General features: G+C 36.6%; 1 protein-coding gene across 3 annotated transcripts in view; it reads right to left on the bottom strand.

Annotated features, from left to right (window-relative positions):
• STXBP5 (syntaxin binding protein 5) overlaps positions 1-16336 on the bottom strand; it is a 125113-nt gene that overhangs the window by 48537 nt on the left and 60240 nt on the right. For all 3 annotated transcript variants that reach the window (XM_037156812.2, XM_037156813.2, XM_037156814.2), the window contains exons 9-10: positions 15030-15108; positions 453-607 (exon numbers count right to left, since the gene is read on the bottom strand). In XM_037156812.2, the coding sequence (XP_037012707.2) occupies positions 453-607; positions 15030-15108 (234 nt within the window). The remainder of the gene's footprint in view (positions 1-452; positions 608-15029; positions 15109-16336) is intronic.

The raw sequence follows: 16336 nt of genomic DNA, 5'->3' as shown, positions 1-16336 counted from the left end.
GATTATGACATTCCTTGGTGTGTGCTTCCTTGAGTCCAACTTCTTTGGGACTTTCTGAGCTTCCTGGACTTCCTGGAAGTCTATTTCCTTTGCCAGATTAGGGAAGTTCTTCTTCATTATTAACAAAGTTTTCAACTTCTTGCTCTTTCTCTTCTCCTTCTGGCACCCCTATGATTCAGATATTGGAAGGTTTAAAGTTGTCCCAGAGGTTCCTAAGCCTTTCCTCATTTTTCCTAATGTGGGTAGTTTTGTTTATCTTACAAAGGCACTTACTACTAACAGGTGATACAACAGAATTAACTTCTGAAATAAAATTTGCAAAGTTATAAAGGCAGCATCTCTTCCCAGAAGAATGAGCACAATACATTAAGGAAACTACTAAGATAACATATAGGCCTTAGTTCTGAATATAGATATCTGGAGAAAATGAGCTTTAAAGATGCAAAGCTTACCATTTGGGTATGGTGTTTCACATAACGTTAGGAAATCAACAATTGAGTAGTCCATTTCTAGCACAGCAGTACTTTTCCCGTGCATAACTGTTAAGCAAGGTCTTCTTCCTACAGTATCATATGACAAACCTCCTGACAAAATAATAAAAGGTTCCCTGGAAATAAAATACACAGGATTATAAACAGCATGGTGAAGACTAATTATTTTCCTGCTATATCATAAATGTTTTACTTACTGAAATAATCAAAACTTAAATTCTACATTTTTATGCATCATTTACTTTAATGTTTGCATGTGGAATTTGTAAGTGCATTAGTAAGACCCATGTAAAGTCCTGAAAACTAACCTGTAATAGGGATGAATGTTGAGCACATTTCATTCTCCAACTTCCTCTTGGCCCCTAAAATATTTTCTCTTATCCTCTTTATAAAATTGTTAAAAGATTCTTCTTGGATTTCTGCTGCTAAGTCTATTGAATGGACTTCCTTTTATCCAGTCTTATTAGCCAAGCCTTCCAAAAAGGATTGCTAATGCCCTAAGGCATCCATTGTACATAATGAATTAAATTATTACCGATGCAGCAAGAATGTACTAGCTACAAATCACCCTTGAAAAAGCTGAGAAAACAGTCACTCAAATCACTTCTGTAAGGGTTAATTTTCTCCTGGAACCTTTGCTGGTTGGCTCTCAAACCACAGTTACCATGTACATCACTCAGCTGCCCACTTGCCACTTCTAATGAGCCCCCAACTGTCTCCCTGTTAGTCATTATTAAATTTAATAATTTTTAGATCCACTTTTTAAAACTGCATATTTAAATATGCAAAAGAGAAAAAACTAAAAGTGTTTTTATGTTCTGTATTTCTTTACCTTCAACTTGCCTATTCATGTTTTCTGTTCATGTTTTAGGAAAAAGATTAGTAATCCTTTTCTGACTGATTTGTAAGAGGTCTTCGTTTTGTAAGAAAATTAGCTCTTGTTCTGCCTTATGTGTTTTCACTTGTTGGTGGGATGTTATTTATGGTACAGTATACAGATGATTTTAAGTGTTTTGTACATGACTGTTTTAAGCCTCTTAATTCATGACTTTTAGGTAGTTCCTTGGTGCTTACTCTGTGGCCTGTATGTCCACCAGCTTCCTCTTCACATGCAGCACCAGCCGTATGGAATACTACGTAAAAGACGTGCTGGAACTAATAACACGCCTGCATTTCTAATCTCAGCTTTGGTTTTACTTTCTGTGTGATCTTGGACAAGGTACTTAACTCCTTTGTGCCTAGCTTCTGAATCTACAAAATGGAGACGGAGTGGTAAGTGCCCTCAGGCAATTACTGAATTAATTATACATGCAGAGCACTGGGGTCGATGCCCGCACACAGTACACCCTCAGTAAGAATTACCTAACGTTACTGTCATAGTACAATAATCATTATCACCCCTGTAAAAGGTCCCTTCTTGTAATATTTGAGGGAGATTGTAACTTCTCAATTATATTTATTCTGATCTAAAACAATAAATAAAATTCACCAAAATTTACTTAGAGAAGCAGTAGTACAGGTGGGTAATTTATAAGTAAATATAAACATTAGGTCAAATAATTCAATTGTTTTTTACGTTTAAACTGTTTTTTATATTTACACACTGTACCTATTTAAAATACATAAAATAATATATTGTGTATGTGCTTGTATTTTCTTACTGAAAAAATGTACCTTCATGTAGCCCTGTTACCCTTTAGTATTTTTTCACAGTGTTTATTGCTAAAAATAATTTATTTTGCATATTGCTCATCTCATGAAAATGTAAGTCCATTGGCCCTGGCTGGTATAGCTCAGTGGATTGAGCGCGGGCCTGCGAACCACACGATCGTGGTTCAATTCCCAGTCAGGGCACATGCCTGGGTTGCAGGCCGGTTCCCTGCAGGCCAGTTCCCAGCAGGGGACGCACAAAAGGCAACCATACATTGATGTTTCTCTCCCTCTATCCTTCCCCCTCTTCCCCTCTAAAGATAAATAAATAATAAAAAATATAAAAAAAAAAATGTAAGTCCATGAGGGCAAAGGGTTTGTCTGTTTCATTCACTGCTGTACCCGAAGTAGTGCTTCAGAGGTAAATAAATGAAGTAATAGGCAAGTATGTTATCCTAATCACTGTCTAGCTCACTACCATTTACATCTTTCACCACTAAATCCATTTCGGCAGTCTTATTTTCACAGTGACAGTAAACCAGAACTTAAAATTTTGTTTTTGCTCTCATTTTGTAATTCTTTGAAAATGGTTATAATATGCCAAATTCTATCGAAATACTAGACTGGTTGAGGAGATCTGATTTTTCTGCTTTTGGTTTTGTTTTTAATTTTTAAAATTTAATTGTTGTTCAAGTACAGTTTTCTGTTTTTTACTCCCATCCCAGCCTACCCCCTCAGTGTTCCCCACCTCCCTCCCATTTCCACCCCCCTTAGTTGTTGGTCCATGTGTCCTTTATACTTGTTCCTGTAAACCCTTCCCCTTTTCCCCTAAAATTCCCTCCCCTCTCCCCTCTGGTCACTGTCAGCCTATTCTCTATTTCAGTGACTTTGGTCATATTTTGCTTGCTTGTTTGTTTTGTTGTTTAGGTTCCTGTTAAAGGTGAGATCATATGGTACTTGTCTTTCACTGCCTGGCTTATTTCACTCAGCATAATGCTTTCCAGTTCCATCCATGTTGTTGCAAAGGGCAGGAGCTCCTTCCTTCTTTCTGCTGCAGAGAATTCCATTGTGTAAATGTACCATAATTTTTTGATCCATTCATTTACTGACGGGCACCTAGGTTGCTTCCAGCTCTTGGCTATTGTAAATTGTGCTGCTATGAAAATTGGGGTGCATAGGTACTTTTGGATTAGTTTTTTGGGGTTCTTAGGATATAATCCCAGCACTTAAAATTCTGTCCTGAATAGCACTCTACCCACACTTTCACTGTTCCAATGTCTCTGCATACTACAGTCATCATGACAAGTCTGGTCCGGAAAGAGTATTTAACTTCCTCCACTTTTTCTCACATGTAATGGATAAACAGAATATATCTTCTCTCTTTTGTACTTTGAAATACAGCATACAACTGAATATAAAATACTATAAAGAAGGGTGAAGTGTCCCAATTAAAACTTTTACACAGTGGGCAGACTCAGCCAGGTGTTTATTACTTAATAGTTTAAGAACAGTCTGATAAGTGTTTTTACATATAGCCAATTTAAAAAAACAGGTATTATTAATTTAAGAACCATGAATAAGGAGATGCTGATTTAACATTACTGAACAAAATTTCCATGGAGACACTGGGTAGGAATGGTAGGTTGTTCAGTTAAACTGTGAACATGGTATTAAATAACACCAGAGCAATTAGGTAAGTTTACTCTCCAATGGCACATAAGTGTTCAGTGGCTTTGCAAACTGGCTAAACTTCATTACTAAACTCAGGAGAAAAAATGTACAACAAAAATATTGATAAGAAGTTGAAAGATATATGAAGATTACATTCTTTTTCATAATAGTAAGTTTTCCTAATCCATCAATGAATGCATATATGTATATTTTAATTTTTTTAAATTTTATGTCCTGTTTTAAAAAAATTTATCTAAGTTTGCCAAGGCAGGAATCACCTATGAACGTCCAGAGGTTTTATTTTTTCATAATAATTCCCCAAACTCTATACAGTAAATATTCATGAAGTAAATATTTTATAAGAAATTAGTCATAAAGAAAATAAAGTGAAATATTTTAATACTAGACAGTAAAATTATATAATTCAAAGTACTGCTGGCATGTGGAATTACATTAAATGTTCTAGGAATCTAGTTTATTTCTAGGGTAATATGCAAATTACTGAGGTAGGGAATTTATTTTCTTTTTTTTAAGTGAAAGGTTAAACTTTTTGATGTTCCAATAAAGTCTAGGAATAATATGGCTTTATTCCATTCCTTTAAGTAGAATTTAAATAGAAATCCTTTTAATGATGTTGGCTGTTACCCGAGACCTTCATTTTTGAAGACAGGAAGGTTAGCAAATTATTAGTTTGGACATTTTATAATTTTGACTGGAATTTGTAAGAGGCTAGACACTTGGGGGAAATGTATATGCTTCCTTCATTGATTAACCTCCTCCACCTGACCTTGGCAATAGTTTTGGCTGAAGTTGTTTCTATGAGAAGCGTTCTTTACTTAAAGGAGGCACTGCTCCCCAAAACGCCTTTAGTATAACCAATTCGCTCAACTGGGTTCTATTAACACTACCCATTCATTCGCTTAAATTTTTTGAGCACCTTTATCGATAAGAATAACATAGTGTTCTCATGTCTAGCCTAGACAAATGGTTCACATATTATAATAAGTGCTATGAAGAAAATAAAACAAGGTAAGAGTCACAGGCTGAAAGGGAAGGAGGAGCGTTACAGTGAGACAGTGGGCAGGACAGGCCTCTGTGGTAAAGAGACATGAGCTGGGACCAGAATGAAGAGGAGCCAGACAGCCAAAGCCCTTGGGTTGGGGGAAAAGGGTGGACTTCCCAGCAGAAGCAATAAGCCCTGCAGAGACGCCAAGTCAGGGACGAGCTTGGTGTATCTGAGGAACTAGCAGGCCGGTGTCCCTGCAGCACAGTGAGTGAAGTAATCCGCGGTTATACATGGTTTAACCCCAAAGAAGAGCCTTCCTCCTCCAGTGGATGTCCACAGTTACTTTACTTCTGGCCTTAATAACCTGCTGCTTATATTATTACAATAGCATCTGCACAAGTTATTCACTGCCGCAGGTAGATTTCCCCCCATTTTCAGTTTCGGTAATTCCTATTTCTCCTTTAAAACTCAGTGCAATAATTACCTCCTCAGAAAAACTTCTCAACCCATCTCTCCTGAATGAGTTGGGTGCCTTCCTACATTCCTAAGTGGCATCTGCACACCCCTTTTCAGTATTTACCAAATCAGTTGTCATTGTTTATCTACTTTCCCTCTGTATCATGAGCTCCTTCAGATCACAGAATGTATTTTTTACTTCTGCACTCGCCTGGCCTTAGGTAGGTATCCCAGAGAGTGCTGGTCAAATATACTATGTCTGTCTAAAAAAGCCCAACCATTGTTAATATAGAGAGAAGAGTTTTTAAAATCTATAGTAGTAAAGTACACAGCCCTTAAAACTACTGAAAAATCTGATAAAACTGGTAACACTTTAAACATGTTATGTAGAAAAAAATACCAAAATGAATATGCTCTAAGAATATAATCAAGTGAAAGTGGATTCCCTAAGTCATTGAAAAAAGACTCAGGGAAAATGAACAAATTAAAACAAATGTTTAAGAATTGCAGGTAATCTGCTTCTCCTGTGAGGATTTTAATAAATGATATAACTTCTTTACATACCTAGATACTTTAAAAACAACTCAGAGAATAAGATATTAATGGTGGTAAAATGAGATTAATGCAATAATTGTGGTCGAATTATACGTTTTTAAAAGAATACGATTATTCTCTGAAATTCTATTGAAGTACTTTGCCAATTTCTAATGACATTTCTGTATCTGTCGTTACACAAGTACTGCTAAAATGTACTTTATGCTGGAGAATTTTCTGCTTCCCAGGCCACTCAGGAATAACTGTATAAACTAAGTTATCTGACAAGTGCTTATACTAAGTGCTGCTCTTTGCAGCAAGAAGTTGCATGGTCCATCATTTAAGGCCCTCCCCCTCCCCCGTAAAGGCGACATGCTCCCTCTACTACCTTTTTCCTTCCTGTCATCTACGTCACCTACTTGAATGCTTCACTTCAGGACCCGGAACTTATCTTAATCCTAGGACTTTTGGTTCTGTGGCCAAAAAAAAAGGTTTTCAGAAGAATGTATCTGGATCATATAATCACATGACAATGCCTTTAGTGTTTAAAAAATAAAGTTATCTCCTATACTGTAATAAATTCATGTGAAAACTTTCTTACAAAATTGTTCCCTCTTCATTCTTAGTGTCTCTGACACCAATAGTTCTGTCTTTTCTACCATTAGTCCTATGGAGGTCTTCCTTAAAGTAAAAACAAAAATCTGCCTTATTCTTCCTGTGAAACATAATTGCTACTTATCACTAATGCTGAATTCATTGAATACATGTTCTAAACAGGTATTTTCTATTCCTTTCTTTTAATGCCCCTACATCCAGGATTGTATTTGAAATGATGCTAATAAAGTACTCTTAAAAATTAATTCTCCCTTGCTGGTGTGGCTCAATGGGTTGAGCACCAGCCCACAAACCAAAAGGTTGCTGGTTGGATTCCCAGTCAGGGTACATGCCTGGGTTGCAGGCCAGGTCCCCAGGTGGGTGTTTGTGAGAGGCAACCAATCAATGTTCTCTCACACATCAGTGTTTTTAATCCCTCTCTTTATCACTCCCTTATTCTCTCTAATAAACAAAATCTTAAAAAAAATTATCCTTCCTACAATATACAAGGTCTGGTCTGTCCAGAAGGTATCCAGCCACGTAATACAAAAAAGAGACATTTATTGAAGAAGATACAAGATACATGAAACATTGTGCATGGGACAATGACACCTCAGTCCCCTTCCAAGTAGGCACCTTGGGACCTCACACAGTTCTCCCAAATACCATCAGCTGCCCTGTCTTACTGTGCTGAATCTCATCAACCATCTGAAACCTCTTCCCTTTCAAAGGTGATTTGAGTTTTGAGAAAAACCAGAAGTCAAGAGGGTGCCAAATCTGGGCTGCAGGGGGACTGAGTCACCATGGTGAATTGATTGGTCAAAAAGGTCTGTAAGTGACATGATGCATGAAAGTGTGCATTGTCATGATGAAGCTGCCAATCACCAGTTGCCCATAGCTGCAGCCTTTTGAATCATCTAAATAGTTTCCACGGAGAAATGTTCAAGCTTATCACAAAATCTGATGCAGATTCAGCTTGCTCTATTCACTCAGCCATTTTTTAATGCAACAGCCGCACAGTACACATGCTCACTCAGTGGCATCTTCTGCCCCCACTGACTAATACAGTGAAGTCATCATTGTTCACCCATGTGCATCCTAGTCCACTCTCCTTGGCTGCCAGGTTACATCGATGTGGGAAAGACTGTTCTCATTATATTAACAATGGCTGGACTTTTCCCAGAGAGATCTTGTATACCTCCTATTCTTCCTTCTGTTACCATCCCAATCAATCTTTCTATAGCAGTGCTTAACTTACTCTCTATAAACACTTCAAGGACATGATGTTCTCTATTTCCATTTTTCCCCTACCCCTGGTCAAAATCTACCTGTCCTCCTCTCCACCTCTTTATTTTGGCATATTTCAGGATAAAATGCCAGTGCTGGGAGCCTTGGCTCAACAGGGTTCTGAACTACCAGGAAACCACTGTGTATGTGCTCATTTTCCTTAATCAGGCAACGTCACCTCCATTTTAGCAATCACCACTGGCTGAGTGCATTATGTGGGCTCAATAGACATTTATTTCTAAACATAGTTAACAAGTGAAACTTGCCAAAGATCTCAAAATAGATTTTATATCAGTAGATTTAATTAAATATGTGATATCAGTTTTAATTAGCAGTGATGAGTTAAAAACTAATATAGGGAAAAGCTGAAAAAACAGAGTGATCTTAACACTTTAAAAGGAGAAGCGGCCCTGGACTAAACTCAATAAATAGTATGTACTCAGGCACTAAATGAGGTATTCTCATGTCAGAAGACTGCTCGCAGTCCAGTAGTCTTAGATTTCTAATCATGTGAATTGTATCATAAACGTGTGACAGAATTTCAAGTCAAGTTATCTTAAAATTAAGAAAGTGAATTATAACTTACCCTAACTAATTAAGTTTCAGGTTTGAAGAATAAAACTAAGAGAAAATATCCTGATTTTGAGAGACTGAAAATAAGATAAATCTGGAAGGATCTTAAGTATGTCTCTAAAGCTATTGATAACTTCCGACTACCACAGTAATATTAACATGAAAACAGTGAAGGTTACCTGATGAGGTATTTGAAATTTTAAGAGTCTAAAAACTCAAAGAGGTGTTTGCTCATTGGGTTAATTAAATATAAATCTTGTGGATTTTTTCCTAAACAAATGTTAAGATCAAGTACCATGACCCAATGAGATACCATAAAATGTCATCTAGACTTCATCAATTTATAATTCAATTTGTAGACTAGAAGTGCTCTGTGAAGTCCTCGAGTCCTCTGAGTAGCTAGCGTCACTTGCATTAAGTTATCCAGCCTGTTAAAGGCATAGATCGATCTCTCAGTTCACATTTGTGGGATTACTTATATTGAGTACGATTTAATTAATGTGAACTTTAAGATCAGATAAACTAGGAAATTTTAAAGATACTCCTGTACTCAGCAAACTGAGTGACTTGTGAACTGTTAGGATGACTCTATCCTAGCCCACACTACCTGTGAAAATGTTCAGGGTACCAATTAAGAACTCCAGCTCTGGAGACAACCTGGGCTCAAATTCCAGCTCTGTGACTTCTTAGGGCAAGATAATTTAACTTAGGCTCTCTATAACTACCTGTATGAAGACAATAAAAGTACCCATTCTACAGTGTTGTTATAAGAATTAGGAAAAGACAATGCATTCAAATTGCACAGCAGAATACCTGGCATACAGTAAGCAAATAATGGATGTTCACTTCCCGTACTAATTTTTTTTCTTCTTAGTGTTTAGAAATCAAGCCATCTAAGTAAGTGTCTTCAGTTCAAGACATAAGATACTATTTTTTGTGTCAAGAAAGGATACAAGAATTGTTTAGACAATACAAAAGGAAACTGCTCTTGTTTCTGAAAGCAGGCATGCTGTCTAAATGAGTTTCTCTTCTTGATGCCATGGGTTAGCAAGAATTGGGATGAAGGAGAGAAAATAAATATGAAATCTCTGCTGACTTGAATACACTGGTAGGAGAGAACACAGGTGAACAGAGATTCCACGTACGACAAAAGGAGAACTAAACAAACACTGATGATGTAAAGACTGTTCCTAAACCTGCGAGTCCAAAACAGTTATCAGTGGTCAATGTATCTGTGAAGGAACTGGAGAAAAGTTTCTTCATCTGTAGTTTTTTAGCAGGTAATTTAGCAAAGCAATTGTTGCTGAGGGATCTGAGGGTACAAGTATGACCTTGGGGACTGGTGGTTAATGTGAACAGAGAGAAGGTTTCATTAAAAAAGAAGTGTAGAGCGGGTAAAGGCACAGACTTAATTAAACCTGGGCTCTCCAGCTGATGAGCTGTATGACCCTGGGCAAGTTACTCAACCTCTCTGCTCCAATGCTCTCAACTGTTAAGACAGAGGTATTAATACCTGCCTCATAGGACTGTTGCTAAGATTAAATAAATTAATATGCACACAGCTCTTAGAACACTATAAGTACAGTATGTTAAACAGATGTTGATATTAAACAACAATTTACAGCAAAGAAAAAAAACTACGATAGTGAGCATGTGTTCTGGGGCCAAAACACTCTTTGTGCAGAAGGCTGCTTTGGGCTTCAGAAAGTTAGGATTCTTTCACTGGAAACCAGGACTCAGGAACAGTAAAGAAAACTCAGTGGTAACAAGTTTGCAGGTGTTATTAAAACATACCTAGATATTTTCAGAACCAGAATATCACAAATGTACCCTGTGCTTTTATTATAGTCTGTGTTTATTCATGTTTTTTTAAGATTTTATTTTTAGAGAGGGGTAAGGGAGGGAGGAAGAGAGGGAGAGGAACACCAATGTGTGAGAGAGACATGGATCGGTTGCCTCTTCCACAGACACTCACAGGCCTGGGCTCTGACCCCTGACCTGCCCAGGACTGGAACAGGCAGTCTCTGGTTTTGCAGGAGGACGCCCGGCCAGCTGAGCCACGCCAGTCAAGGCTTCATATTCTTATATAGGTAATCCACCTCAGCTTTCAGTTAACATATAACATTAAAATGTAAGAAATCACCTTCTATCCTAAACCACCTGAAAATGCACTCTGGCACCAGAGAGGGTGGGGGAAAATATAAAAACCCCAAAATTTCCCTTAAAGATAAAGTTAAATACATGTATTGTGTGTGCATGTCAAGGAATGGCAGACTCCTTGTTTCTGCATGTGCTATAAACAAAAAATGCTTTTCAGATTTTAAAAAGAAAGAACTCTTTTAAAAAGATCTTATTTATTTATTTTTAAAGAGGCAGAGGGAGGGAGAGAGAGACAAACGTCAATGTGCAGTTACCTCTCACATGCCTCCTACTGGGGACCTGGCCTGCAACCCAGGCGTGTGCCCTGACTGGGAATCAAACCAGAGACCCTTTGGTTCACAGGCCAGCACTCAATCCACTGAGCCACACCAGCCAGGGAGCTTTCTAGATTTGTAAATAGTTGAAAAATACACAAAAGAATAGTGTTTCATGGCACATAAAAATTATATGAAATTCAAATTCCAGTGTCGGTAAATAAAGTTTTATCAGAACACAGTTGCATTCCTTCATTTACGAATTGTCTAGGGCTGCTATTGGGCTACTACAGCAGAGTTGAGTAGCTGCAACAGAGACCCATTTGGCCCGGAAAGCCTAAAATATTTACTCTCTGGCTCCATACAGAAAAGGTTTGCCATAGCAGGTGTTATGATGAAAAGAGATAGTCTCTTAGTCATGACTCTCTAAAGTGACTAAATTACCACTGAATTATGATAATACATACTTTTAGGTTCCCTAACAGAGAGGCTTCCCTGCAAACTACTGATTCTTTAATGGTGGTCTGTTTGTTGAGAGAAACAAACTCTTCTAATGGTCTGCAGTGCAGAACTGCAAGGTCATCAATGGGCACCTATCTGAAAACTGGAACCCACCCAGGGCTGCATCCAGTAGAAAATCTGGCCCTGCCTACAACTTCTTATGTAGTCTACTAGTGAAAAGAGAGCACAGAAGCAGAGAAGAGGAACTGGAATTTAATCAAACACCTACAATGTGCCAAACACATTATATTTCTTTTAGTTCTTCACAACAATAGTATGAAGATACTGTTCTTCTTTCATTGAGGTAAGGAAAGAAGGTCATAGAGGTCAAGCAACTTGCTGAAAATAATACAGAAAGTGGAGGAACTGGCGTTTGAATCCAAGTCTGACAATCAAAAACCTAAGTTATTTCTACTAAGCAGGGGCTTTTGAACATTATGATTATGACTCATCATAAGCAATGCATTTTACCTCATATTACAATACACAGATACATAAATGTACACAACTAAACAAAAGTTTCATGAACCAATAATACTCACCCTTAAAATGTACAGTGCACTCTGCTATTTCCTACTGTAATCTATAAGTTAAAAATTAGTGGTCACAACCAACAAAATTATTCTCACAGCACACTAACAGATCACCATTACCTGGTATCTAAAAATCAAAAACAAAAATCACTGCCCTAAATCACAGTACTTCTCAATCAAGGGAAGATTATTAGTGAGGTTCTTTGACTATTACAAAGTCTGGTCAACCCTGCCATTCACAGACCTGCTTTTGGATGCAAAATCAGAGAATAACTACATTTTAGAAGGTTGTTAGAGGTTATCAAATGTTATTCTGAAACTACTATGTGAGACAGCTGGTCTAAATGGTATGTTCCAAGTGGTTTATAAAGTTTTGTTTAATCATCGTAACAACTCTGAGGAAGACACTACTGTTCTCATCTTACAGAGGAGGAAACAGACAGAGAAAGCTCAGTCGATTTGCCCAATATTGCACAACGGAGTAAAGAGCCAAGGCAGGATTCAGACCCAGGTGGTCCGGCCTCAGAGTTCACTCTCTTAATCACTCTGTGCAAGCAGCAATCTGTGGACCTGACACCTGAGTCACTTTCATTTTTCAAGGCAACACTTCAACAGAACTGGCTTAACACGTACATTCTGACTTCTTTAAAGGAACAGGCATTTAAAGAATACTGCCGTTATCTTTAATAACGATGCTATTAAAAAGCTATATTAATGATATTGCCACTGATCCCTATGTCTGATCTCTCCTGGTATAATATACACTTAATTTTATTAGAAAATAAAAATTACACATCTTGATTCCATTTTGTGGTCAGAGTGGACCTGTGCTGCACAGTTGCACTATGCTGTTATCATTACCAGGTAACAGCTAATTCGTTATGGCTATGTTTTTCTACACACCAGTCTATCATGTTCTTCCTCCATCCAGTAACACTATGCTAGGCGCTGGGCAACTAGAAGTGAGACAGTTATGTCCCATACTTTCAGTGAGCTGAGGATATGCTTTAAACAATTTCATTATTAATGACAAGTATAAGTTCTGGAAAGGAAAAATAAAACATGCTCTGAGACTATACTACTGGGGGACCCAACCTAGTAAACGTAGCTATAAAAGACATCCTTAAAGTAGTGACATTTATGCTGAGCTATAAAAGATGAGAGGCAATCTTGCCTAGGCAAAGAGAAGAAAATGCAGAAAAATCTGAGAAGGGAAGGATGGCTCTTGTAATAAACTCAGGTGATTTGTCAGCAGGAACTAACAGAACACCTGTTGGCCTCTGCCCAAGACACCTGCTAGGGACAGGAAAAAGGTGAGAGCTGTCTAGCTTAATTTACCTGCTGTAGGTGGGAGGGGCTAGTTCTCCATGTTGGCTACACATCAGAATTCTAGGGACCTACGTGAAGGAAAGGGACGATGGAGTGAGAAAAAGAACCCATTCAATTTATGAATGTCCTATCCCAGGTGGGGAAAAAAATGGAAAGCTGGAGAAGACTGCTACAAGAAAGGAATCCTATTAATGTATTTTATAGAATCTACAAATGCATACAAAACAGTGAGACATTTTTTTCATTTCTGAGCCTATGAAAGGAAAAGTATTGCTGCTATTCGGTAAGAAAACCAGACCTCATAAATATTATCATCATATAGGAGTGAAAATGGGAACAAAAAGAGGGGAAAAAATCTTCCCTGGATTTTTGCCTTTATTACCAATCAGTATGTTAAAATGAACAGATAATTCAAAAGATAATTAGGATGGTTACTTTAAATGTTTAGATGATTCATTTTATATTGTATTATAAATACCAAGTTTTTTGTTTCATCCCCCCACTCTGTTTTTTGGGGTTTCTTTTTTTTTTTTTCTGCCATGCTTTTACTATTTCATTCCTTTGCCATTGGACAACTATAGCAAGTAAAAAAAATTGCTAGTAGTAGGTTTCCTAGTAAAATAAGGACAATCATTTATAGAAAGTTTATTATGTACCAGGCACTGTGTGAAATGTTTGAAATACATAATTATCTCAATTCATCACAACCACCTTTTGACCTATTATCATACTCCTGTCATCAATGAGGAAACTGAAGCACAAAAAGTCAAATAACTGTCAAAGATCACACAGTAAGGCATCCCTAGTCAATTAAGCCAATGCTATTACTCTTGGAGTTCATTCTACCTGTTATCTGAACACAGTCTATCTGATGGATCCCAGAGGAAGACTAAAGAGGATCAAGGGAGAAAATATAAATCTTAATGACGCTTCAGTCTAGTGTCTTTTGCCAAATGAGAACGGGGTTGAGTTAACTGAGATTTGAAGAATAGCTTAAAAAGGGAAGCAGGCCAGTTATAGTAACCAGTGGTTATAACTTGGTATACAAATAAATATGCCAGCTGCATAAACTCGAATGTGCACTCTGTAAGTCTAGTACAGCACAGACTGCTGGGCTCCATCACCAGACAGAGCTTCTGATTCCGTAGGTCTGGTGTAGAGTCCAAGAACCCACATCTCTAATTCAAGTTCTTAGCCAATGCTGCTACCCAGGAACCACAATCTGAGACCCACTGGACTATGTACACTACATAAGTCCACTCTTTTACATAGCTATCATAAACAGAACCACACACTTTTTCTGGGAAACTAGAATATATACTCTAAAAGAATTCCTTTAGAGTTTAAAGAGATGTAGAATTTAAAAAGGAAACATTTAGAAATTTTAGAAATTTGTCTCCTAAATTATATCTTAAATATAACATTTGGTGTACACAAAAATATAGTAAGATATATAAAGTGTAAAAACCATGTAATTCTGATATCTAATTAATAAAGGCAATCAATATCTTCAAATATAATTAACTTCCTTTAATATTAAACTGTACTTATTTTTGGCATTGCCAAATATTCTTATGAGAATAATTTTTGAAGAATACATGTTAAATTTCATAATCAACATATATAGTATAAATAGGTTAAAATATAGTATAATAGGTTTTAAAATAGCTTTTTCTTCATTGCTACTTTATAATTTTTACTAGCAAATGAACTCTATGTTAACTGAAGACTAATCTAACAATGTACAAAGCTTGATAAGAAAGTAATTCAAACATTCCAGGATATGCAGCAAAACTGCTAAATACAGAGAGAACTTAGAAGTATTTTATCCTAAATTTACCAATTTTAGTTATTTTGTGAATTAAGGCATAAAATTTAAGACTGGGCTAGACCTTCCTAAAGTAGGCCTTCAAAAATAACGATAGAATAGCCTTCAGTGCTATCTGAGCAGTTACATACAATGAATATTGGCAACGAAGCAAAATCTTACCCAGATCTAGTCGTTTTGAACTCCACCTTGAGGATAGGTTTGCATGGTTCTGGCTTCTTCCCATCCTTTAACTGCTTTCCTAAAATATATTTTCCTGCATTAAATTCTAAAATTCTAAGTTACTCTAAATTCTTACATCGATAGTTTATAAAATAAAAGTGAAATATAATGAAATCCACCATGAAACAATAAAAGTGATTCTGATAGAAGTAGTTAACACAAAATATTTAAAATAATCAAGTAAAATCACTTCTTGAAATTCGGTGCTGAAAAGCAAATAGAAAGGATAACTTGTAACATTTATGCAATATAATTTTACTAAGATAAACTGATAGCCTTCTCAATATTCTTAATTGCAGATGAGCAAAATAAAATTTTAATTCTCTAAATGAATTCATGTTTTAACATAGCTAAATTTGAAAAAAATAACCATAAATTAGATTTTTACCCAAGTGTGACAGGCTACAAAATTAAACCCCATGCTAATAAATTCATTTATATTTATTCTCCCAAAGTAAACTTGATTCACTGTAGTATCTAGAAGGCTGCTAAAATACACCAACCTCTATAAAATGTGTCAGGGACGCATATGTCAAAAATATTAGATTATTTTTAAAATGTATGCTGATTTGTTATTTCTATATGTTCACTATAGAAACAACTCTGAAAAACGTAAAGAAAATAAGGCATCTATGCCCACTTGTTAGAGATTAATCAACTTACACATTATTTTCTTTAGATCCCAAACATACACCTCTAGCCCCGACACTTGTCTTCCCTCCCAGTTTCCCTATTGTCATAGTACCGCTCTCATCCTAACTCCTTTACACTGTTTGTTCGCCTCACCAACAAGCATGCACATCCCATGGAAGCAAAGGTTTTCAAGTGTGTCTGTGTTTTCCGCTGATGTGTACCCAGTCACAAACATTGTTTGGCATACAGTGGGTGCTCAATAACTATTTAATGAGTGAATAATAAATAATTTCTCCTTTGAATTAATTCCTAAAAAAGGGACATCTGGGTAGAATTGCATCCCAAAAAAACTGAACCAATTTATACTTCCATCAGCAATGTTAAGTATTTTGCCACACCTTACCCAAACACTATTTTTTTTCCTAATTTGATGAGTGGAATGGTTATCTTATTTTAATTTGTATTTTTTATTCGCTAAATACTCTTAGGCTTCCTGGTCATATGTATTTCTTCTTTCAAAAATAGCTTATATCCTTTACTCATGCTTGTATGGAACCTTCTCTATATTTAAAAATAAATGTAATATTCAAAGTTCTTTATCATTGTATCTAATA

Source organism: Artibeus jamaicensis, unplaced genomic scaffold (genome assembly GCF_021234435.1).
Source record: "Artibeus jamaicensis isolate MK-2021 breed Jamaican fruit bat unplaced genomic scaffold, CSHL_Jam_final contig_3176, whole genome shotgun sequence".
In the NCBI taxonomy this organism is placed as follows: domain Eukaryota; kingdom Metazoa; phylum Chordata; class Mammalia; order Chiroptera; family Phyllostomidae; genus Artibeus; species Artibeus jamaicensis.
This window is presented reverse-complemented; position numbering and strand designations above follow the sequence as displayed.